The sequence below is a fragment of the Gossypium hirsutum genome, chromosome A02 (genome assembly GCF_007990345.1).
Source record: "Gossypium hirsutum isolate 1008001.06 chromosome A02, Gossypium_hirsutum_v2.1, whole genome shotgun sequence".
Taxonomy (NCBI): Eukaryota; Viridiplantae; Streptophyta; class Magnoliopsida; order Malvales; family Malvaceae; genus Gossypium; species Gossypium hirsutum.
Window position 1 is genome coordinate 52,951,219 of NC_053425.1, and position 24,370 is coordinate 52,975,588.

Sequence of the window (24,370 nt, forward strand, 5' to 3'; positions counted from 1 at the left end):
TGATGATGTTCCATGAGATGCATGCATGTTTTAGTTGTTAGCTTGAGTTCTACCTAGCCCATGGTCTAAATCTTGCTATGTGATGGAATTGGCACTTGACCATGGATGCATCATTCTTGGTTGGTGTTTGATGTTGTGGTGATGAGGCATGAGGATGAGTTAAAGATTCCGGCCGAGGTGGGAGGTTGTGTTAATGCCATTGCATGCAAAATATGAAGCTTGTTAATGATGCATGTGATGATGGCTTGATGATTCTTGAACCTCCTTTTTAGCATTTTTGTGTGAGCACATATGTGCATTGGTTGCTAAATGGAGAAGAATCGGCTAGCAAGATGTGTGCTAAGGCCGAATGTAACTTTGCATGTTAATGAGCAATGCATGTGTTAAATTGATGAAAAGGGGGAGGTGCTTTTACTAGTGTGTATATGTGTGTATTAAGTGTTGAAATCGACCCCAAAAATAGACATGCTATCCGGCCAAGGGGAAGAATTAGCTAATTGTTGTGTTGATGCATGATTTTTGCATGTATGAGACTTTAATGTCTAATGTATAATATGGGCTAATGCCTTGTGTTCATCTTTTTGATGCCTAATGATGAAATCATTTATTTGTTTAATTAAGCTCAAGAGCAAAGGGGAAATAAATCCGATAAAGGGAAGGAAAAAGTGGTTGAATAGCTAGCGAATCGTTCGACAACACCCGAGGTAAGTTCTTGAGTAAGAGAGCTTAAATTACGATGTGATTAAATCATGCTCTATGTGTGGCTATTGAGCCGAATGTGCAAGGACGATATGTGCCTTGTGTTTGAGTTTCGCAAATGAAAATGAATTGAATGTGCCATGAATTATTGTTTGATGTGCATGATTAATTGAATGCTGTCCGGGCTAAGTCCCGAAGGCTTTGTGCTAAGTGAATATATCCGGACTAAGATCCGAAGCATTTGTGCGAGATACAATTCCGGGTTAAGCCCCGAAGGCCTTTGTGCGAGATACTAAATCCGGGTAAGTCCCGAGGCATTCGTGCGAGTTGTTAAATCCGGGTTATGTCCCGAAGGCATTGTGTGAGTTACTAAAACCGGCTATGTCCCGAAGGCATTTGAACGAGGAGCTAATCCGGTTAAATCCCGAAGGTACGTGATTGGTAATGAATGAGCTTGCTGTAAATTCCAGCGAATACTCGAAAAACATCCCAATATGGGATATGTTACGTATGTGTTGAATTTAATCGAGCCTTACAAATAAATGTTCGCTCAGTTGATAAACGAGCTACCGGCCTTCGGCTAAGTTAGTCTATTGTGTATGTACATAAGGGTTGTTAATGTTGTGAAGCAAGTTTGAATCGGTAATGCGTATTGTGAAATATTCTGTTAGCTAATGTGTGTTTTCTTGTTTATGCTGGAATTCCTTGCTCAAACTTACTAGCATAAATTGCTTACTGTTACACTGCTCTCTGTTTTATTTTTGGTTCCCAGCTATCGGACTCGGGATCTTGAAGTCGAAGTCGCCCACACTATCAAAGGCTCTTTTGGGTACTATTTGGTTGAATTTTGATATGCATGTATAGGACTACCCATTGTTGTTTTTCGAGTACTTTATGAAATGTATAAGTGTACAGCATGCGAAAATGGCTTGTAGAAGTGGAGTATGGCATTAGACCATTCGTGTTATGAATGTATAGATGGTTTCATGATGTAACTATAGTTGGAATGGAAGTGTTGAGCAAATGATCAGCCATTGGAATGGCTAAGTATGATCATATGTGGGCATATGTATGACAAGGCCCTAGTTGGTCCATGAACCCGAAAATAGGTAAGGTTTACTTTGAAACAGAGGCTGACAGCAGCAGTGGTGTGGATTGGAAAAATCACAAGAATTCGTAGGAGTGGAATTAAATAGTGAATAAATTATGTAATCGAACCTTGATGAATCTACTTTCATATGAAAGTAACGAAACAATCATATGAACAGTACAGTAAGAGATATTCGGGTTCTTGTGGAACAGGGCCAGAACAGTTTCTGGATTCCCTGTTCCGATTTTGGAAATTCACTATAAATTGACCAGAGATAATTAGGGGTCATACCATATATGTATGGATTCTCTCTGAGTCTAGTTTCCATAGAAACAAACGGCATCAGTATTGAAGCTCTGTGCAGAGAGATATCCAAGTCGTAATGGGAAAAGGTCAGTGTAGTCGACCCCTGTAACATGGGAGACTTTGACTAATAAACTGTACTAATTGGCCCAACCAAAAATTCTAGAAAAAATAAATAGGTGGGGACATGAGTCTAGTTTCAGGGAAAAATCACAAAACTGATTTTCGAGTTGTGAAACTCAAGATATGATTTTTGAAGCGACTAGTACTCAGACTGGGCAGTGTCTGGAAAAATTTTTCAAAGTTTGTTAACTTCTCGTGTCCGACTCCAGTGTCGGTCTCGGGTTCGGGGTGTTACATTAAATTGGTATTAGAGCTACGGTTTAGTCGATTCTAGGACTACCGTAATGTGTTGGGTCTAGCTATACATGCCATTTTATGTGATTACTTGATAGTGTGGTGATTTCTGACAATTGTAAATGTGTTTATAGTAATGGATCCCGATCGTGACCGAGAGGTAGCTGATGATCTTGAGAGTGTAGCGCCTGCTCCCGCACAAGGGACAGTGCCGGCAGACTCTCAACCTAATGCTAGTAATCCGAATGATGAAGCTAGACAAGCATTCTATAGCGTGATGAATGATTGGTTCAACCAATACATTCGAACTAATATGGCTGTTCCACAACCTCCATTCCCGACAAATACTACCCCCGCACCTACAATACCACCGGTAACGGACCAAATAAGGTCAAATAAGCCCCCAGTTGATAGAATCCAAAAACATGGGGCTACTGAATTTAAGGCTATGGATAGCGATGATGCCGAGCAAGCTGAATTTTGGCTGGACAACACTATCCGGGTACTCGATGAGCTATCTTGTACACCCGATGAATGCCTAAAGTGTGCTATCTCCTTGCTACGTGATTCTGCCTACTATTGGTGGAGTACTCTGACTTCTGTTGTGCCCCGAGAGCAAGTAACTTGGGAGTTTTTCCAAACTGAGTTTCGGAAAAAGTATATCAGTCAGAGATTTGTTGATCAAAAACGGAAGGAATTTCTTGAGCTTAAGCAAGGCTCCATGTCGGTTACTGATTACGAGCGAAAATTTGTTAGACTTAGCAAATACGCTTGGGAATGTGTTTCGTCCGAAGCTATTATGTGTAAATGCTTCGAGGATGGGCTGAATGAAGATATAAAAATGTTCGTTGGCGTTCTTGAAATACGAGAGTTCGTGGTACTTGTTGAACGAGCTTGTAAAGCCGAAGAGCTTAGAAAAGAAAGCAAAGAGTTGATGAGGGAACTGGAGAGTTTCGTAAAGATCCTCGGGAAGGTCTCTTCAACAGACATCGAAGAGATTTCGAGATGATGCGGGCCAGTTTAGAGGCACTTCAGGCCTTTTAGACGAGATCGTGATCGACCCCCTGTGGGTACACGAGGCACTTCGGTCGCCAGTGTTGGGAATGAACGTCGAGATAGAACGAAATGTCGATATTGCGGTAAATGGCATTCGGGGAGTTGTAGATTCCCTGACCGCTCCTGTTACAAGTGCGGATCAGTTGACCACTTCATTAAAGATTGCCCGAGGTTGTTTGAACAGAATGAAATCAGAGTGGGAAACCGGGTGCTACCACTGCTCGAGGTAGACCATCTGGAAATACGGACAATGCTAGTGGTGGTCAGAGAGGATCTAGAGATGATATAACCAGATCCGAAGCTCGTGCGCCTGCTAGAGCTTATGCTATACGTGCCCGCGAGGATGCTTCTTCGCCTGATGTTATTACCGGTACATTCACTCTCTTTGATACTAATGTAATTGCTTTGATTGACCCCGGTTCTACTCATTCTTACATATGTGAAACCTTAGCATCCAGTAAGACTTTACCTATTGAGTCTACTAAGTTTGTAATTCGGGTGTCAAATCCCTTGGGTCATTACGTGCTTGTCGACAAAGTGTGTGAGAAATGTCCCCTGGAAATTCGAGGTTCCTGTTTTCCGGCGGACTTGATGCTTTTGCCGTTTGATGAATTTGATGTTATCCTTGGTTTGGATTGGTTGACCGCGCATGATGCGATTGTGAATTGCAAGAGCAAGACTATTGATTTGAGGTGCGCAAATAACGAAGTAGTCCGAATTGAGTCTGCGGACTTGGAGGGGATGCCAGCTGTAATATCAGCAATGTTGGCACAAAAATATGTAAGAAAAGGGTGTGAAGCATACCTTACGTATGTACTTGATGACAAAGAATTAGAAAAGAAACCCGAATCTGTTCCGGTGGTTTGTGAATACCCGGATGTTTTTCCGGAAGAATTACCGGTTTACCACCTGTTCGAGAGGTAGAGTTTGGTATTGAGCTTGTACCTGGGACTACGCCGATTTCGATAGCTCCGTATCGTATGGCACCAACCGAGTTAAAGGAGTTGAAAGCTCAGTTGCAAGAACTGACGGATAGAGGTTTCGCTCGACCAAGTTTCTCACCTTGGGGTGCACCAGTATTGTTCGTGAAAAAGAAGGATGGAACCATGAGGTTGTGCATTGACTATCGTCAGCTGAATAAAGTGACGATAAAGAACAAATATCCGTTGCCGCGCATCGATGATTTGTTCGACCAACTGAAGGGAGCGTCAGTGTTCTCAAAAATAGATTTGAGATCGGGCTATTATCAGTTGCGAATTCGAGATTCAGATATTCCTAAAACTGCCTTCAGAACGAGATATGGTCACTACGAATTCTTAGTGATGTCGTTTGGGCTCACTAATGCCCCTGCAGTATTTATGGATTTGATGAATCGGATCTTCAGACCGTATTTGGATCGGTTCGTAGTTGTGTTCATTGATGACATTTTGGTCTATTCAAGAGATGAGACCGAACATGCTGAGCATCTGAGGCTAGTGCTGCAAATTTTGCGGGATAAGCAGTTATATGCTAAGTTCAGTAAGTGTGAGTTCTGGTTAAGAGAGGTTAGCTTCTTGGGTCATGTGGTATCCGCGTCGGGTATTCGAGTTGACCCGAACAAAATTTCAGCCATACTGGACTGGAAACCTCCGAGAAATATTACTGAAGTTCGGAGCTTTTTGGGGCTCGCCGGTTATTACCGACGATTTGTGAAAGGTTTCTCGATGATAGCCACACCAATGACGAAGCTACTTCAAAAGGATGTTAAGTTCGAGTGGACGGAGAAATGTCAGAAAAGTTTCGACCAACTGAAAACTCATTTGACTGAAACTCCAATTTTGGTGCAACCCGAATCAGGTAAAGAGTTTGTCATTTATAGTGACGCATCCCTACTTGGGTTGGGTTGCGTATTGATGCAAGAAGGTCGAGTCGTGGCCTATGCGTCGAGACAATTGAAGCCACACGAGAGGAATTATCCGACCCATGATCTCGAACTAGCTGCCATCGTGTTTGCTTTAAAAATATGGCGACATTATCTGTTTGGTGAGAAGTGCCATGTATTTTCGGATCACAAAAGTCTCAAATATTTGATGACTCAACGAGACTTGAATCTGCGACAAAGACGTTGGCTTGAGTTGTTGAAAGATTACGAGCTTGTCATTGATTACCACCCGGGAAAGGCTAACGTGGTTGCGAACGCCTTAAGCCGGAAGTCATTGTTTGCTTTACGAGCGATGAACGTGCATTTGTCTGTTCTACCAGACAATGTGTTAGTAGCTGAATTAAAAGCTAAACCATTATTGACTCACCAAATTCGTGAAGCTCAGAAAGTCGATGATGAATTGGTTGCAAAACGGGCTAAGTGTTTTCCGAACGAGGAATCGGAGTTTCAAATTGATGATGATGATTGTTTGAGGTTCAGAAATCATTTGTGTGTTCCAAGGAATTCGGAACTCATTTCGATGATTCTGAACGAAGCCCATTGTAGCCGAATGTCAATTCACCCGGGGAGTACGAAAATGTACAACGATTTGAAACGTCAATTTTGGTGGCATGGTATGAAACGGGACATCTCCGACTTTGTTTCGAGATGTTTAATATGTCAACAAGTGAAATCGGAACATCAAGTGCCTTCAGGATTACTCCAGCCGATCATGATACCCGAGTGGAAATGGGATCGAGTCACAATGGACTTTGTGTCCGGACTGCCCTTGTCAGCAAGTAAGAAGGATGCGATATGGGTTGTTGTTGATAGACTGACTAAGTCGGCTCATTTCATCCCCGTACGTACGGATTTTCATTGGATAAACTAGCTGAATTGTACGTTTATCAAATTGTGAGATTACAAGGGGTACCTGTTTCTATCGTGTCGGATAGAGATCCGAGATTCACCTCACGATTTTGGAAGAAATTGCAAGAAGCTCTGGGTACCAAGCTGCATTTTAGCACTGCTTTTCACCCCCAAACCGATGGTCAATCCGAGCGGATAATTCAGATACTTGAGGATATGTTGAGATGTTGCATCCTCGAGTTCAGTAGTTCATGGGAACGGTATTTACCTTTGATTGAATTCGCTTACAACAATAGTTTTCAATCAAGTATTAAGATGGCACCTTACGAGGCTTTGTACAGTCGTAAATGCCGTACACCATTGTTTTGGACCGAGCTCGGTGAAGGTAAAATTTTCGGAGTTGATTTGATTAAAGATGCTGAACAGAAAGTAAAGGTAATCCGTGAAAGTCTGAAGGTAGCCACGGATCGTCAGAAGTCGTACGCAGATTTGAAACGAAAAGACATCGAGTATCAGGTGGGAGACAAAGTGTTCCTTAAGGTTTCACCTTGGAAAAAGATACTCAGGTTCGGCCGTAAGGGCAAGTTGAGCCCAAGATTCATTGGGCCGTACGAAATCTCCGAACGAGTTGGTCCGGTTGCGTATAGATTGATTTTGCCCCCGGAGCTTGAAAAGATTCATGACGTCTTTCATGTTTCGATGCTTCGACGCTATCGATCTGATCCATCGCATATAATTAGCCCATCAGAGGTTGAAATTCAAGTCGACATGAGCTATGAAGAAGAACCGATGCGTATCCTAGCTCGTGAAGTGAAGGAGTTGCGAAACAAAAGAGTTCCGCTAGTAAAGGTGTTATGGCTCAAACACGGGATCGAGGAAGCTACTTGGGAGACCGAGAGCTTGATGAAAGAACGATACCCAAACCTATTTACCGGTAAGATTTTCGGGGACGAAAATTTCTTAAGTGGGGGAGAGTTGTGACAGCCCAAAGTTGACCCTAGTCGGGAAGTGGTTTCGGGACCGCTAAACCGAGTCACCGAAATGTTTGAATGTGATACTTATTGTCTAGAATATGTAATTATGAATGTGTGAAAATTTCAAGCTTCAATTTGGTTGATTTCATGTGAATTTAGTCAATAGGACTTATGTGAGAAAATTCTAAAATGTGATAGGTCAATGTGTGAGGACCTATTAGTGCATGTGGACAAAGGGGGGACTTGCATGTCAAATTCCCCCTACTAGTAGTGGCCGGCCATGACAAGCATGGTAGACCAAGTTTGATGGCCAAGACATGTCATAGACATGTTTTGTTGGTGCATCATGGGTGGAAAAAAATAAAATAATAGGCATGGAAATTAAATAATGAAAAGGAGTATGATGATTACACAAAAAAAAAAGTGTGTAGTTGATTCTTTCCCCCCCATTGCCGTGAGCTAAAGAAAAGAGAGGAGAAGATCTTTGTTCATCCTTTTCTCACCTTCATTTAGCCTAAATTAGAAAGAAAAACAAAGAAAAAATTTTCTCATCCTTTGGTTCATCCTTGGCCAAAAATTTTAAGGAGGAAAGAAGAAGAAAGGTGAAGAGATTCGGCCATGCATGTAGCTAGGCTAAGGTATGTTTGATGATGTTCCATGAGATGCATGCATGTTTTAGTTGTTAGCTTGAGTTCTACCTAGCCCATGGTCTAAATCTTGCTATGTGATGGAATTGGCACTTGACCATGGATGCATCATTCTTGGTTGGTGTTTGATGTTGTGGTGATGAGGCATGAGGATGAGTTAAGATTCGGCCTAGGTGGAGGTTGTGTTAATGCCATTGCATGCAAAATATGAAGCTTGTTAATGATGCATGTGATGATGGCTTGATGATTCTTGAACCTCCTTTTTAGCATTTTTGTGTGAGCACATATGTGCATTGGTTGCTAAATGGAGAAGAATCGGCTAGCAAGATGTGTGCTAAGGCCGAATGTAACTTTGCATGTTAATGAGCAATGCATGTGTTAAATTGATGAAAAGGGGGGAGGATGCTTTACTAGTGTGTATATGTGTGTATTAAGTGTTGAAATCGACCCCAAAAATAGACATGCATATTCGGCCAAGGGGAAAGAAATTAGCTAATATGTTGTGTTGATGCATGATTTTTGCATGTATGAGACTTTAATGTCTAATGTATAAATATGGGCTAAGTGCCTTGTGTTCATCTTTTTGATGCCTAAATGATGAAATCAATTTATTTGTTTAATTAAGCTCAAGAGCAAAGGGGAAATAAATCCGATAAAGGGAAGGAAAAAGTGGTTGAATAGCTAGCGGAATCGTTCGACAACACCCGAGGTAAGTTCTTGAGTAAGAGAGCTTAAATTACGATGTGATTAAATCATGCTCTATGTGTGGCTATTGAGCCGAATGTGCAAGGACGATATGTGCCTTGTGTTTGAGTTTCGCAAATGAAAATGAAATATGAATGTGCCATGAATTATTGTTTGATGTGCATGATTAATTGAATGCTGTCCGGGCTAAGTCCCGAAGGCTTTGTGCTAAGTGAATATATCCGGACTAAGATCCGAAGGCATTTGTGCGAGATACAAATTCCGGGTTAAGCCCCGAAGGCCTTTGTGCGAGATACTAAATCCGGGTTAAGTCCCGAAGGCATTCGTGCGAGTTGTTAAATCCGGGTTATGTCCCGAAGGCATTGTGTGAGTTACTAAAACCGGGCTATGTCCCGAAGGCATTTGAACGAGGAGCTATATCCGGTTAAATCCCGAAGGTACGTGATTTGGTAATGAATGAGCTTGCTGTAAAATTCCAGCGAATACTCGAAAAACATCCCAATATGGGGATATGTTACGTATGTGTTGAATTTAATCGAGCCCTTACAAATAAATGTTCGCTCAGTTGATAAACGAGCTACCGGCCTTCGGCTAAGTTAGTCTATTGTGTATGTACATAAGGGTTGTTAATGTTGTGAAGCAAGTTTGATATCGGTAAATTGCGTATTGTGAAATATTCCGTTTAGCTAAATGTGTGTTATTCTTTGTTTATGCTGGAATTCCTTGCTCAAAACTTACTAAGCATAAATTGCTTACTCGTTACACTGCTCCTCTGTTTTATAGATTTTTGGTTCTCCAGCTATCGGACTCGGGATCTTGAAGTCGAAGTCGCCCACACTATCAAAGGCTCTTTTGGGTACTATTTTGGTTGAATTTTGATATGGCATGTATAGGACTACCCATTGTTGTTTTTCGAGTACTTTATGAAATGTATAAGTGTACAGCCATGCGAAAATGGCTTGTAGAAGTGGAGTATGGCATTAGACCATTCGTGTTTATGAATGTATAGATGGTTTCATGATGTAACTATAGTTGGAATGGAAGTGTTGAGCAAATGATCAGCCATTGGAATGGCTAAGTATGATCATATGTGGGCATATGTATGACAAGGCCCTAGTTGGTCCATGAAACCCCGAAAATAGGTAAGGTTTACTTTGAAAACAGAGGCTGACAGCAGCAGTGGTGTGGATTGGAAAAATCACAAGAATTCGTAGGAGTGGAATTAAATAGTGAATAAATTATGTAATCGAACCTTGATGAATCTACTTTCATATGAAAGTAACGAAACAATCATATGAACAGTACAGTAAGAGATATTCGGGTTCTTGTGGAACAGGGCCAGAACAGTTTCTGGATTCCCTGTTCCGATTTTGGAAATTCACTATAAATTGACCAGAGATAATTAGGGGTCATACCATATATGTATGGATTCCTCTCTGAGTCTAGTTTCCATAGAAACAAACGTCATCAGTATTGAAGCTCTGTGCAGAGAGATATCCAAGTCGTAATGGGAAAAGGTCAGTGTAGTCGACCCCTGTAACATGGGAGACTTTGACTAATAAACTGTACTAATTGGCCCGACCAAAAATTCTAGAAAAAAATACATAGGTGGGGACATGAGTCTCGTTTCAGGGAAAAATCACAAAACTGATTTTCGAGTTGTGAAACTCAAGATATGATTTTTGAAGCGACTAGTACTCAGACTGGGCAGTGTCTGGAAAAATTTTTCAAAGTTTGTTAACATCTCGTGTCCGACTCCAGTGTCGGTCTCGGGTTCGGGGTGTTACACTAAACTTTAATTTCAAACATTTTCACAATTAGGTCCCAAAATCAATTTCCATTAATTTTACTTGATAAAATTATCATATATCAAAATTAAAGCTTCAATTCTATGTTTATTCATCATATGCTTCCAGCACTCATCCATAATAACTTTAAAAATTATCCCTTCAACATAAAACTTATGAATTACTTTACAATTCAATCCTTATTTCATTTCTAACTTGAATTTCTATCAATTAAACCCTTATTTCATCATTTTACTCAACATGAACATTATCTAGAAATCTATTAACTTTCAAAATATCAACTTAATTTTATCAAAATCTTGTTCCAAATCTTCTAAAACATCAAAATTAAGTAAAAAGGGCTAAATTGACTTACCTATTAAACTTTCAGGCATCACACCTTTAATTTTCCCCTTTTCTTCTTTCTTTTCTCTTTTTCTCTCTTTCCTTTCCCTGCTCTCTGTTTCGTTTGCTTTGTTTTCTTCCTTTCTATCTTTTTTTTTTCCTTTCTTTTTCATATATATATATATACACATATGTATTTATACTTAAATAATAAGTATTATTTATTCATTCATGTGTATATTATTAGTAGATTTGTATTCATTTATAACCATACATTTGTCATTATTTAATATATTTATCATATAAAATTTTATAATATAATTATTTAATTAATAAATATCTTTTATAATATAATAAATATGTATTTAATATCTAATACATGTTTTACAAATGTATGTATTTTTATCTATACACTTGTATATTTTATTTACTATACATTTGTCTTTGTACTAATTTATTTATCATATAAATATCTTATAATATAATTATAATAAATTAATTTAATATCATTTATTACTAATAAATATATATATTTTATAATTTGAAATCTAAGTAAAAATCTTAGATTTTTACTTTATATGCTGCCTCACTTATGCTAAATGGCATAATTTCCATTTTGGTCCTTTTTATTTTCTTTTAATCTATAATTAAACTTTCACACTTTATTCAATTTAATCCTTTTATCAATTATCCTTAATTAAGCTAAATTCACTTAATTAAACTCTAATTAACCACTCAATTAACTTTTTTTAAAAAAAATATAATTATTTACGGATCCATTTTTCAGTAACGGAGACTCGAAAATACACTTTTTCTGTTAACCGTAAAATTTGAGTTATTACATTGACTAATGGAATGGACTTCCTTCTTAGTATATTAACATCATGATCAATTATTTGTATGGGCTCTTTCTCGAAAGTTAGGTCTGGCCTAACCTCAATTTCTTCTACCGCCACGACATGTGAAGGATCCGAGTGATACCGCCTTAGCATGGAAACATGAAACACGTCATGGATCTGGCTTAGGTTAGGAGGTAACTCCAGCTGGTAGGCAACTGGCCCAATCTGTCTTACAACTTGGTATGGCCCAATGAACCTTGGGCTTAGCTTACCCTTTCGTCCAAACCTTAACACTTTCTTCCACGTAGAGACCTTAAGGAAAACTAAGTCCTCTACTGCATACTCTATCTCATGACGCTTAAGGTCAGCATATGATTTCTGTCTATCCACGGCCTCCTTCAACCGATCCCGAATCAACTTCACCTTATCCTCAGTATCTGTTACCAACTCAAGGCCCAAAACTCTTCGTTCGCCCAACTCCGTCCAACATGTTGGAGTTCGACACCTTCGCCCATATAGTGCCTCATATGGAACCATCCCAATACTTGCTTGATAGCTATTATTGTACACAAATTCAGCCAATGACAAATAGTCCTCCCAGCTACTTGGAACTCAATCACACATCCCCTCAACATATCTTCCAATACTTGGATCACCCCTTCCGACTGTCTATCAGTTTGAGGATCGAACACTGTACTGAAGTTCAACCTAGTACCCAACGCCTCATGTAGCTTCTTCCAAAATCACAAAGTGAAACGTGGGTCCCTATCAGATATTATGGAGACTGGCACCCCATGCAATCTTACAATCTCTGCCACATACAACCTCGCCAGCTTTTGCAATGAGTAATCGGTGTGAACCGGTACAAAATGGACAGACTTGGTTAACCGATCCACTATAACCCATATCGAGTCTTTCCTAGTAGGTGTCAAGGGTAGCCCACTAACAAAGTCCATAATGATCCTTTCCCATTTCCAGAGTGAAATCTTGACTGGCTGAAGTAACCCTGAAGGCAATTGATGTTCCGCTTTCACTTTTTGACAAACTAAACATTTGCTTACTAACTCCATAACCTCGCGCTTAAGACCAGGCTACCAATAAAGCTCACACAGATTCTGATACATCTTGTTTCCACCAGGATGCATTGCGTAGAGACCACTATGTGCTTCTCGCAGAATGGACTGCCTTAGATCATCGTCCTTTGGTATACACATTCTCCCACAGAAACACAATACTCCTTCACTATTTATCCCAAAGTCTGATGTCTCCCCACTCTCTACTTGTTTAAAACGAGCACCCAAAGTCTCATCCACTAATTGCTTACTCCTTATCTGCTCGACCCACACCGGTTTTACTTGAAGCTCAGCTAACAAGCTACCATCATCCAACAAGCTTAATCGGGTGAGCATAGCCCTCAAGTCTGACTTAACCCTACGACTCAACGTGTCGACTACCACATTTGCTTTTCCAGGGTGGTATTCAATTATGCAATCATAATCCTTCAATAATTCCACCGACCTACGCTGCCTAAGTGCAAAAGTTTAGAGGTCAAAATGCAAATTTGTAAAAATATGATTTTTGGACCCGTATGAATAATGTGACTAATTAGTAGGCTAAATATTATATTATAGATCAAGGAAATTGAGATTTGGGTTTAAATCGGGAAAATACAATGTTATAGACTAAAATGGTAAATTGTCGTTTCTGGATCAAGGTAAGTTCGTGTGTTAATAATAATGCAATACCATGCATGAATTGTAATTCTCTACTGATATGGCATAAATTGTATGATTTAATATGTTTAAGAGAAGTTGATGGATGATGTGTATGATATGGGAAAATGTAATGCTTGTTGTGTCATGTGAAATTGAATGGCAAATTATTGTTACATCAATTGAGTGTTAAATTACTATTACCTGGGTTGTATGAATTGCTACACGATTGTACTTGACGAGATTTCGACAAGTAAGTTCAGATAACTTAAAGTAAACTCCTAATATGCCTAATTATATGATTTGTGAATGAATGATGTTTACATGTATTGATGACATAAAAATCTCATGAAATGCATCTTTGATAATGATATGTTGAAAAATGTCTCGGTTGAGGTTTAAAAAGGGAATTCGATTGATAAACCATGATTTACAAGCGAATTGAGATCCTGCATGTGTTGCAGAAAGGATTTAGCCCGGACAGGTAATCCATTGATCTCAATTATGAAAAGGATCTAGCCCGGACGGGTGTTCCTTTGGATGGTCGAGCCTCCCGAAGAATATATGCGCATTGGATTTAGCCTGGACGGATAATCTGATTAGGATTTGAATTTAGCCTGGACTAGCAATTCAGACCCAAACTCAGTAAGGGTGTTTGTCGCAATAAGGGATTTAGCCTGGACTGGTAATCCTGACATCACCTTATGAGTTTACGATACGGGGGATTTAGCCTGGACTGGTAATCCCGCCAAAAGATGTGAGGTTCGCGGGAGTGCATACATGAAATGATCATTCTTATGAATTGACGATAAATGGATAATCCAGGTACCAACTTTAAAATCGACCAAATTGTACATAAGTTCATTAGCAAAATTATCATTCATAACCAAAATCACATTATCATTAAATAATCAAATATTTATATACACATTTAACCATGATTCACATTTGAATGTCACTTACTTATTTCATTTAGCCGAATATAGGCTTGTAATTAATATACAAATAACCAACGTTTTAACATATATATAATTCATGTCATCACATTTAATACTAAACTTATTCATCACTTATTATCAAACATAAATTATTTCCATTTTCAATAACGATTTGTAATTTACTTTTAATAAATATAACTATCTATTAATCACATATATTGAAATTGAACAACTTCTATTTACTTATAAACTTACCTCGGACGATATAAAACGAAACGGGATAGCTAGTCGACGACTTTCGTTTTTCCCCGATCCAAATCCGATTTTTTTGATTCTTGATCTAAACATATTCAAATTTAGCTCATTCAAATATATTTTCATTCAATTTAGTCCAAAAACACATAAATGGGTAAATTATTATTTTATCCCTAACATTTACACTTTTTACAATTTAGTCCTTATTTCACAAAACACAAGATATTCAAAATTTCAAGATACCCATGTTTGGCCCAATACCCGTAGTGTTCATACAAGCCCATATTTTTCATTTATATCACATTTTAGTCCCTCAAATTATTATTTTTGTGATTTAGTCCTAATTACTCAAAATCATCAAAAACTCCAATACAAAATTTGTTAATCTAAAACATATCTTTCATATTTCATCATCAAACAACAAAAATCACAAGCTCTCAACAATGGCACAACTCAAAATATTCATCAAAATCAAAAATTAAAGCATGGGTCTTGAAGATTACTAAGCAACGATCTCAAAAACGTAGAAATTATAAAAAACCGAGCTAAGCACATACCTTGATCGAGCTTGAGAATGGCCGAACTAGGTTTTCTTTCTTTTTTTTTCTTTCTTTTTTGGGTTTCGGTCAAAGAACACATAATATGAATTTGGTTTCTTATTTTACTTTTATGATATATATTATATTATAATAGTTTGTAATATTAATTTATTAAAGTAACCTTATTTAATTTATATCAAAACCTTATAATATAACCTATTGCCATCCACTTTATAATTTATGGGCTAATTGCAACATCAAGGCTTCCATTTTAAAAGCCAATAGCATTTTGATCCTTATAGATTAAACTACCCAATTTTTTAATTTACGCGATTAAGTCCTTTTATTTAATCGGACACTCAAACAACAAAATTAAATCATGAAAATTTCACAGATATAAATTCACACAAAATAAACACAAAAAAAATTTTTAAATATTTTTTGGACTCGGATTCGTGGTCCTGAAAGCACCATTCCAATTAAGGTCTAAATCGGGCTGTTACAACTCCCCTTTTAGGGATATTCGTCCCCGAAAATCTTACCGATGAATAGATTCAGATCATATTCTTTCATTGCGTCTTTCTTACTCAATTTCAATGGTGAATTAGATATAAATCTGTCGTAACTCTGTCCCATTTCCATTCAAATTTCGTAATCAACTGTAACAATTTTGAAGGTACTTGATGCTTGGCTTTTACTTGCTGACAAACTAAACATTTTCATACTACCCGGTGAACAGATAACCGACTGCTGTGAACTTTTTTCAAAATCATCTTAATCAACTTTGAATTTCTTAGGACACATAATTGGTTTCTGAACCTCCAACAGCCCTCAGCATCAACTCTAAATTCTGAAACCATGTTCGAGTTACGATGGGCTCGTTTCACTAACAAATCATCATCCATTTTTTGAGCATCACAAATTTGATTCTAGTTGAACTAGTACTGGAGCTTCAGTCAAAAGGGCTTTCACTGATCGAATCTTTTCTGGCAATTTTCTGTCCACTCGAACTTAATATCTTTCTGTTAGTTTTGTCATTGGGATTGCATGTTCCAGAAAAATTCAGACTTTGGATACATTTCTCGGAGGTTTTCAATCAAGTATAGCTGAAATACTACTCGGATCAACCTAAATACCCGATACTGTTACAGTATGACCCCAAAAACTGACTTCGTGTAACCAGAACTCACATTTACTAAACTTTAAATACAACTGTTTATTTTGCAAAGTCGGTAACGCAAGTCTCAAATGTTCAGCATGCTCGGTTTCATCACGAGAGTAGATCAAAATGTCATCTATGATCACAAACCACAAATTGATCCAGATACTATCTCGTTTGGAAAGCAATCTTTAAGCACATCAAAGTCTTTAACTCGCAACTGATAATGGCCTGATCTCAAATCTATCTTTAAAAACACTATAGCCCTTTTCAATTAATCAAACAAATCATCAATCTGGGGTAACAGATACTTATTCTTTATAGTCACCCTATTGAGCTGTCTATAATCGATGCACATTCTTATAATTATGTCCCTTTTTTTTCACAAATAAAACTAGTACACCCCAGAGGGAGAAACTCAGTCACGTGAAACCTCTATCTGTCAACTCTTGCAACTGAGCTTTCAATTCTATTAATTCAGTAGATGCCATTCTGCACGAAGCTATCAATATCGGAGTCGTCCCTGGCACTAACTCAATACCAAACTCTACCTCCCGAATAGATAGCAAATCGACAAATTTTTCAGGAAACACATCCGGACACTCACACACAACAGTACTAATTCAATCTTTCTTTCAGCCACTTTACAATCAAGCACATAGGCAAAATAAACTTCACAACCTCTCCTCGTATATTTCTGAACTAACATCAAAGATACTACTTCCAGTAAACCATTCAGATTATCAGACCCAATCAAGTTAATCTCATCATTTTGTATATCAAATCAATAGTCTTTCATTTACAGTTTACAATAGCATTGTATAAAGTCAGCCAATCTATACTCAGAATTATATCTAACTCATCGAACGGTAACAACAACAAATTAGCCGGGAAACACAAATCTCAAATCATCGAAGGACAATTCTTACATACCTTGTCAACCGGAACAGATTGGCCCAATGGTTCGACACTCTAATCACAACCTCAGTAGACTCAACAAGCAAAGTCTTACTGAATACTAAAGTCTCACATACATAAGAATGAGTCAAATCAAAATCAATCAATGTAACAACACTAATATCATAGAGAGTGAATATACTATACCAGTGATAATATTTGAGGATGAAGCCTCCTCGCGTGCGCGTTTAGGATAAGCTCTGGTAGGTACAAAAGTTTCAGATCAATCTGTTGTGTTTTCAGTTCTTTTCTGACTGTTATTCACATCACCAATATGTCTGGGTGATCTGTCTCGAGCTGACATGTTTCTCGGTCTCACATTCTGCATGGTGTTTTGTTCAGTTAACTCAGGGCATTCACGAATGAGATGATCCATCGATCCACATTTAAAATAGGCCCGATTAAGCAATCTACAACTACCGAGATGTCGTTTACCATAATGTCTGCACTCAGGTCGATTCAACCAAACATTACCAACACTAGCAATTGAAATGGCTCGTGAACTCACATGTGGTCTATCTTGATCACGTCTAGAAAAACTCATAGTATTCTTTGACTGGCTAAAATCATCCCTGCATTTCTTTGATACTGTCTGAAATATCTTACTCGATGATCCTCTACAGGAATCTCTGGCTTCAAAATCAGTTTTTCTTTTCTTTTCCTTTCTTATAGCTTGGGAAGTTATAGAAGCTTGAGGGGGTGGTGCTTGTTGAGCAACCGGATTCATTCGAACGAATTTCGTAAGCCATTCATTCATTAACTGGAACAAGGCTAGCTTAGCCTCTGCCTCTATAATTCTCAAAATTGGACTTCAATCAGCCAGCGCTGCCCCCTGAGCAGAAGCGGGCGCATTATTTTCTACGCCATCCGTTACAGCTCATTCGGGATCCATTTACTATATGACAACACATTTTCAAATGTCAGAAGTCATCACACTATCACAATATATAATATGGCATGTATAGCTAGACTCACTCGGGCTACGTTAGTCCTAGAATCGACTAAACCGTAGCCCTAATACCAAATCAAATATAACACCCCTAACCCGTAACCGTTGCCGGAACGGGTTACGAAGTATTACTAACTAAACACAACTTTCAGATAATTATAAATACACATAGAAATTATTCATCTTAAATTATCACAACCGAACATATATTAAATTAAACCAAATTTACAAGTTACACATAAATTAGATAACATACAACTATAATCATTATTAAATGGTCAGATATAGGCCATGGAAATAAACATCTCATTATTAATTACTTAGATCAGATATACATGCAACTTTATTAAAAACAAAGTTACTATTCGTATGGTCATTTGTTAAATCTTTAACCAAACATATATATAACATGCAAACACATATGCCTTGTTTGTTGTCTACTCCTATTATGCTTTATCACTTTATATAAAGGAAACATTTGCCAAATTACCTGACTGAATAATTAAACATTTTATTTTATCATTCATGCCAACACATCATATTATATATATAAAATATATTAATTATTTATCCAGCATATATATAGCATACCAACTCAAATTTTGACATGCTACTAGCACATATCAATTAAATTAACAAATGTCATACTCAAACTAATTTAATAGCCATATTTTCGGCTAAGTATATATATAAATCCATATAACCAAAGCAATCCAACTTTTCATCAAATACATGATCCCTCAATTATTATACAACCACCGAAAGTTAATTCACCTTGTTTGCCAAATCTAAACATAGTCATTTCACAAGCTATTCATTATGCTTAACATCTTATTTATAAACAATGATTTAAGGTAATAAACTTATATTTATATCTATTCCGTTACATAGCCGAACATCCACTCTTCAAAAATATACATCTACAATTTCATTCAAACCAAATATACCATTTACATATTCTTTAGCATAACCTCATCCCATTACTCTATGTATCAATCATATTTCACATATATATATTATTCTATATTATAGCATCCACACGGCATGTTAAATATACATTCATATTTATATCACATAACAAGCAATATATTAAAATCAAATATTCTTTTTACTCATCACAAATCTATACTCATATAATTATATCAATTTAAATCATACTCGAACAAACATATTAAATCTCATCGTACATACTTAACACAACATTTCACCTATTTAATCATATTAAATCATATGACTATATCATCATCGATATGTCAAATATATCATTCGTATATAGCATGCTGGATGTTTTCGAAATATATTTAAACCAAAACCATACTTAAACAACCCTTACCAAATGTGCCAGCCACTTCACACATATATATATCAAAATCGAAACTTGCTTATACTTAAACATCTTACCTATCCATATCTATCAACCATATTAACCTCACTTAAGCCAAATTTTATAATCAATCACCTTACAAAATATACCACAAATCATACATCCAAAATGAGCTACTTTCATGGCTGATTATGATTCATCATTAACACATTTCCTTTTCAATCTTACAATCAGCATCACAAACATATCACCAAAATACAAATCATACATATCATAAAATTTGAATACCAAAATAAACTCCAGCCATATCAATTAGAATCAAAATTTGATCAATCCTTAAAATCGAACCTAATAAAATAAACAAGCCATATTCGCATGGCTTAATACATATTCAAATTCAAACTTAACTAAATATAATCTAGCCTATACATGCCATAGACCCAAGTTTAAACTTATAAAATACCAAAAACAGTCAATAGTGTGATGGACTTTGCTGACAATCCCTGAGCTTGTAATTAGATTCCAAAATCTATAAAACAAAGATAAACATAAACACACATAGTAAGCTTTCATAGCTTAGTAAGCCATAAGCAATTAAGTAACTCAATAACATTTATGTTTCATTATAACAAAATGGAATCATTATATTATATTCGTATACATTTTCAAATTTGCAAAAATATGCATTTATCAAACATATAACTATGCATCAAATCTAAATAGAATAAATACACATGTAGTTAACATCATAATTATTTTTCACTTCTAAGGTCACATATAAACCCTTGGCCAAATATACTCATTCATATATGAATATACATAAATCACATTTACAAATTCACATATACTAAACATTTAACCATTTATAGTTTTCATACACACATATACTTTTATTTGTATCATGAATACATTATTAAATCGAACGTATACTTTTATGTATGCATATATGTAATTCACAATGACAAATAACATTTATATCATTGATTCAAGTATCTAACTTACCATAATTTCATAACTTAGTATGAATACATTCCTAAACCTTTTAACTCGATTTTTCATTCGATCTTAACTTAATTTTACCAATTGAACCATTCGGAATTGGATAGGACACTTGAATAATCACATTACCGTACATTGCCAACGTCTCAGACCTGGCCTTACATGTAATCACATATCAATGCCACTGCCCCAGAAAGGGTCTTACTCGTACACATATATCGGAGTCATATATCGATGCCAATGTATTAAACGTGGTCTTACTCGCACACATATATTGGAGTCACATATTGATGCCAACGTATTAAACGTGGTCTTACTTGCACACATATATCGGAGTCACATATCGATGCCAACGTATTAAACATTGACTTACTCGTACACATATATTATAGTCACATATCGATGCCATAGATACTTCCAGGTATCAACTTTAAAATCAACCAAATTGTACATAAGTTCATTAGCAAAATTATCATTCATAACCAAAATCACATTATCATTAAATAATCAAATATATATATATATACAAATTTAACCATGATTCACATTTAAATGTCACTTACATATTTCATTTAGCCGAATATAGGCTTGTAATTAATATACGAATAACCAACATTTTAACATATATATAATTCATGTCATCACATTTAATACTAAACTTATTCATCACTTATTATCAAACATAAATTATTTCCATTTTCAATATCGATTTGTAATTTACTTTTAATAAATATAACTATCTATTAATCACATATATTGAAATTTAACAACTTCTATTTACTTATAAACTTACCTCGGACAATATAAAACGGAACGGGACAGCTAGTCGACGACTTTCGTTTTTCCCCGATCCAAATCTGATTTCTTTGATTCTTGATCTAAACATATTCAAATTAAGCTCATTCAAATATATTTTCATTCAATTAGTACAAAAACACATAAATGGGCAAATTACTATTTTACCCCTGACATTTACACTTTTTACAATTTAGTCCCTATTTCACAAAACACAAAATATTCAAAATTTCAAGATACCCATGTTTGGCCCAATACCCGTAGTGTTCATACAAGCCTATTTTCATTTATTTCACATTTTAGTCCCTCAAATTATTATTTTTGTGATTTAGTCCTAATTACTCAAAATCATCAAAAACTCCAATACAAAATAAGTTAATTGAAAACATATCTTTCATATTTCATCATCAAACAACAAAAATCACAAGCTCTCAACAATGGCACAACTCAAAATATTCATCAAAATAAAAAATTAAAGCATGGGTCTTGAAGATTACTAAGCAACGATCTCAAAAACTTAGAAATTATCAAAAACCGAGCTAAGCACGTACCTTAATCGAGCTTGAGAATGGCCGAACTAGGTTTTCTTTCCTTTTTTTTCTTTCTTATTTTGGTTTCAGTCAAAGAACACATAATATGAATTTGGCTTCTTATTTTACTTTTATGATATATATTATATTATAATAGTTTATAATATTAATTTATTAAAGTAACCTTATTTAATTTATATCAAAACCTTATAATATAACCTATTGCCGTCCACTTTATAATTTATGGGCTAATTGAAACATCAAGGCTTCCATTTTAAAAGCCAATAGCATTTTGGCCCTTATAGATTAAACTACCAAATTTTTTAATTTACGCGATTAAGTCCTTTTATTTAATCGGACACTCAAACGACAAAATTAAATCACGAAAATTTCACAGATATAAATTCACACAAAATAAACATAGAAAACAATTTTTAAATATTTTTCAGACTTGGATTCGTGGTCCCGAAACTACCGTTCTGATTAGGGTCTAAATCGGGCTGTTACACTCCAACCCGAGCTAGCATCTCTGACACTATGAGAGAAAGGAAAGGAAAGGGGTAAGCTATATGGCTTAGTAAGTCCAAATGAAAATAATAAGCAATTTATTAACATTTCTTTAACAATTCTCACAACATGTTCACAAGTTAATATAATCATAATTGCACAAAATTCTACTTTTACTCATGTTCATCTCAAGCTGTCTACCCAAGTAACTGTCACTAAATTATTTATATCTTTAGCTACAGAACTCGAAATTAAGATCCACTAATTTTCTCTGAAACTAGACTCGAATATCTTCTTAGCATAAAATTTTCATAATTTTTGGTTTAGCCAATAACTATAGTTAATTCTTTAAAATCTCCCCTATTTTGCTGTTTGACAATTTCAACCCTTCTTCACTAAAAATTAATTATCTCATAGTACGGAATTTGGATAATGTTCCAATCTATTTCTCTTGAAATTAGACTCATTAAGGATTTATTCATTTGAATTCTAACCCATAATTATTTTCATAAAATTTTTGATGATTTTCCAAAGTTAAGACAAGGGAACTCGAAATCACTCTAGCCCTGTCTCACAGAAATCACCGTTTCTTCTATGTGAATCTAGACTCGATAAACTTTAATTTAATATTTTATTAAAACTCTAACTCAATTTTCACAATTTTTGGTGGATTTTCAAATTTGGACTACTGCTGCTGTCCAAAACTATTTTAGTGTAGAATAATGATAACTAAGTTTATAACACCTTTACAAATCATTTCAACCATCATGGTAAAAATACATATTTATACATCATAAGCATAGACCTATAATCACAAGGTCATCACAAAATCATTCTCATGGGCATGACTTACTTATTTGCATCCTTACCAAAGGTGCATCATAAACCGAGATCATTTCTCATGAGTTGTGCACACATACCCGTACCACTTGCACTATTATCATAACATTTCTTAATCATGACACAATCTTTAAATCACCCATTGGACTAGTTGGAATACTAAAGGATACCCAATAAGCCTCAACAAAAGGGTAAAATGTCGATACCATGTCCCGGACATGGTCTTACACTGGCTCTCATACATCGGTGCCGACGCCGTGTCCCATACTTGGTCTTACACTGACACATATAACAATACCGATGCCATGTTCCAAACATGGTCTTACACTGGCTCACATATTGTGGTCGATGCCATGTCTTAGACATGGTTTTACACTGGCTCTCATAATGTGGCCGATGCCATGTCCCAGACATGGGCTTACACTAGCACACATATCAACACCGATGCCATGTCCCAGACATTGTCTTACACTGGCTCTCATAATGTGGCCAATGCCGTTTCCGAGACATGGTCTTACATTAGCACACATATCAACCAAATGTTTGGCATAGATATCCAATCTATTCCTAAAGTTCAACTGGGATTTTTACCACAACAAATCTCGTCACACATATTCCATGTAATATCACTCTTTAACACCAAGTTACCATTCATTACAATGTCATCAAACACCATAGACATATGTTTTAGGTCATTGCATATACATAGCTTAAAATATAATTTCGTGAAGCATAACACCATCACGTACATAGTACCACAAACATATAATTCAATGCATTCGTATTTTCATATCAATTCAGATTGCAATCACAAATCACAATAACATTATTGTCTTACCAATTTTATCATACGACTCACTTGTCGATTCCTCGTCGAGTATGTCCGTAAAAAATAATACAAATTATATAATAACAATTAGGAATTTCAATTCAAATAAGACATTGCATTATTATTATCACACGAACTTACCTCGAATGCAAAAAAGGCTAATTATTCCCTTTTTGTCCTTAACTGCATACTTTCTCGATTTAAGCCCAAATCTCAATTTTCTTGATCTAACATTCAAATATAGCTTATTTATTACTCAAAATATTCAAATTGACCCAAAAATCATACTTTGGATAATTTACAATTTTCCCCTAAACTTTCACTTTTTTGCAAATTAGTCCCTAGGCTCGAAAAATAAAATTCATTCAATTTTATCCCAACCCCTAGTCGAATTTTTATCTTAATTACAGCAACCCACATATTTCATTATTTCACACCTTTGTCATCTATTTTACCACTTTTACA

At 36.1% G+C, this 24,370-nt stretch overlaps 1 protein-coding gene across 1 annotated transcript in view; it reads right to left on the reverse strand.

The window, feature by feature from the left end:
* Positions 1 to 12,981, reverse strand: part of LOC121211293 (uncharacterized) — a 44,851-nt gene extending 31,870 nt beyond the window's left edge. The window contains exons 1-3 of the mRNA XM_041083945.1: positions 12,681 to 12,981; positions 12,398 to 12,578; positions 11,669 to 12,128 (exon numbers count right to left, since the gene is read on the reverse strand). Of these exons, the coding sequence (XP_040939879.1) occupies positions 11,669 to 12,128; positions 12,398 to 12,578; positions 12,681 to 12,981 (942 nt within the window). The remainder of the gene's footprint in view (positions 1 to 11,668; positions 12,129 to 12,397; positions 12,579 to 12,680) is intronic.
* Positions 12,982 to 24,370: the final 11,389 nt, after the last annotated feature.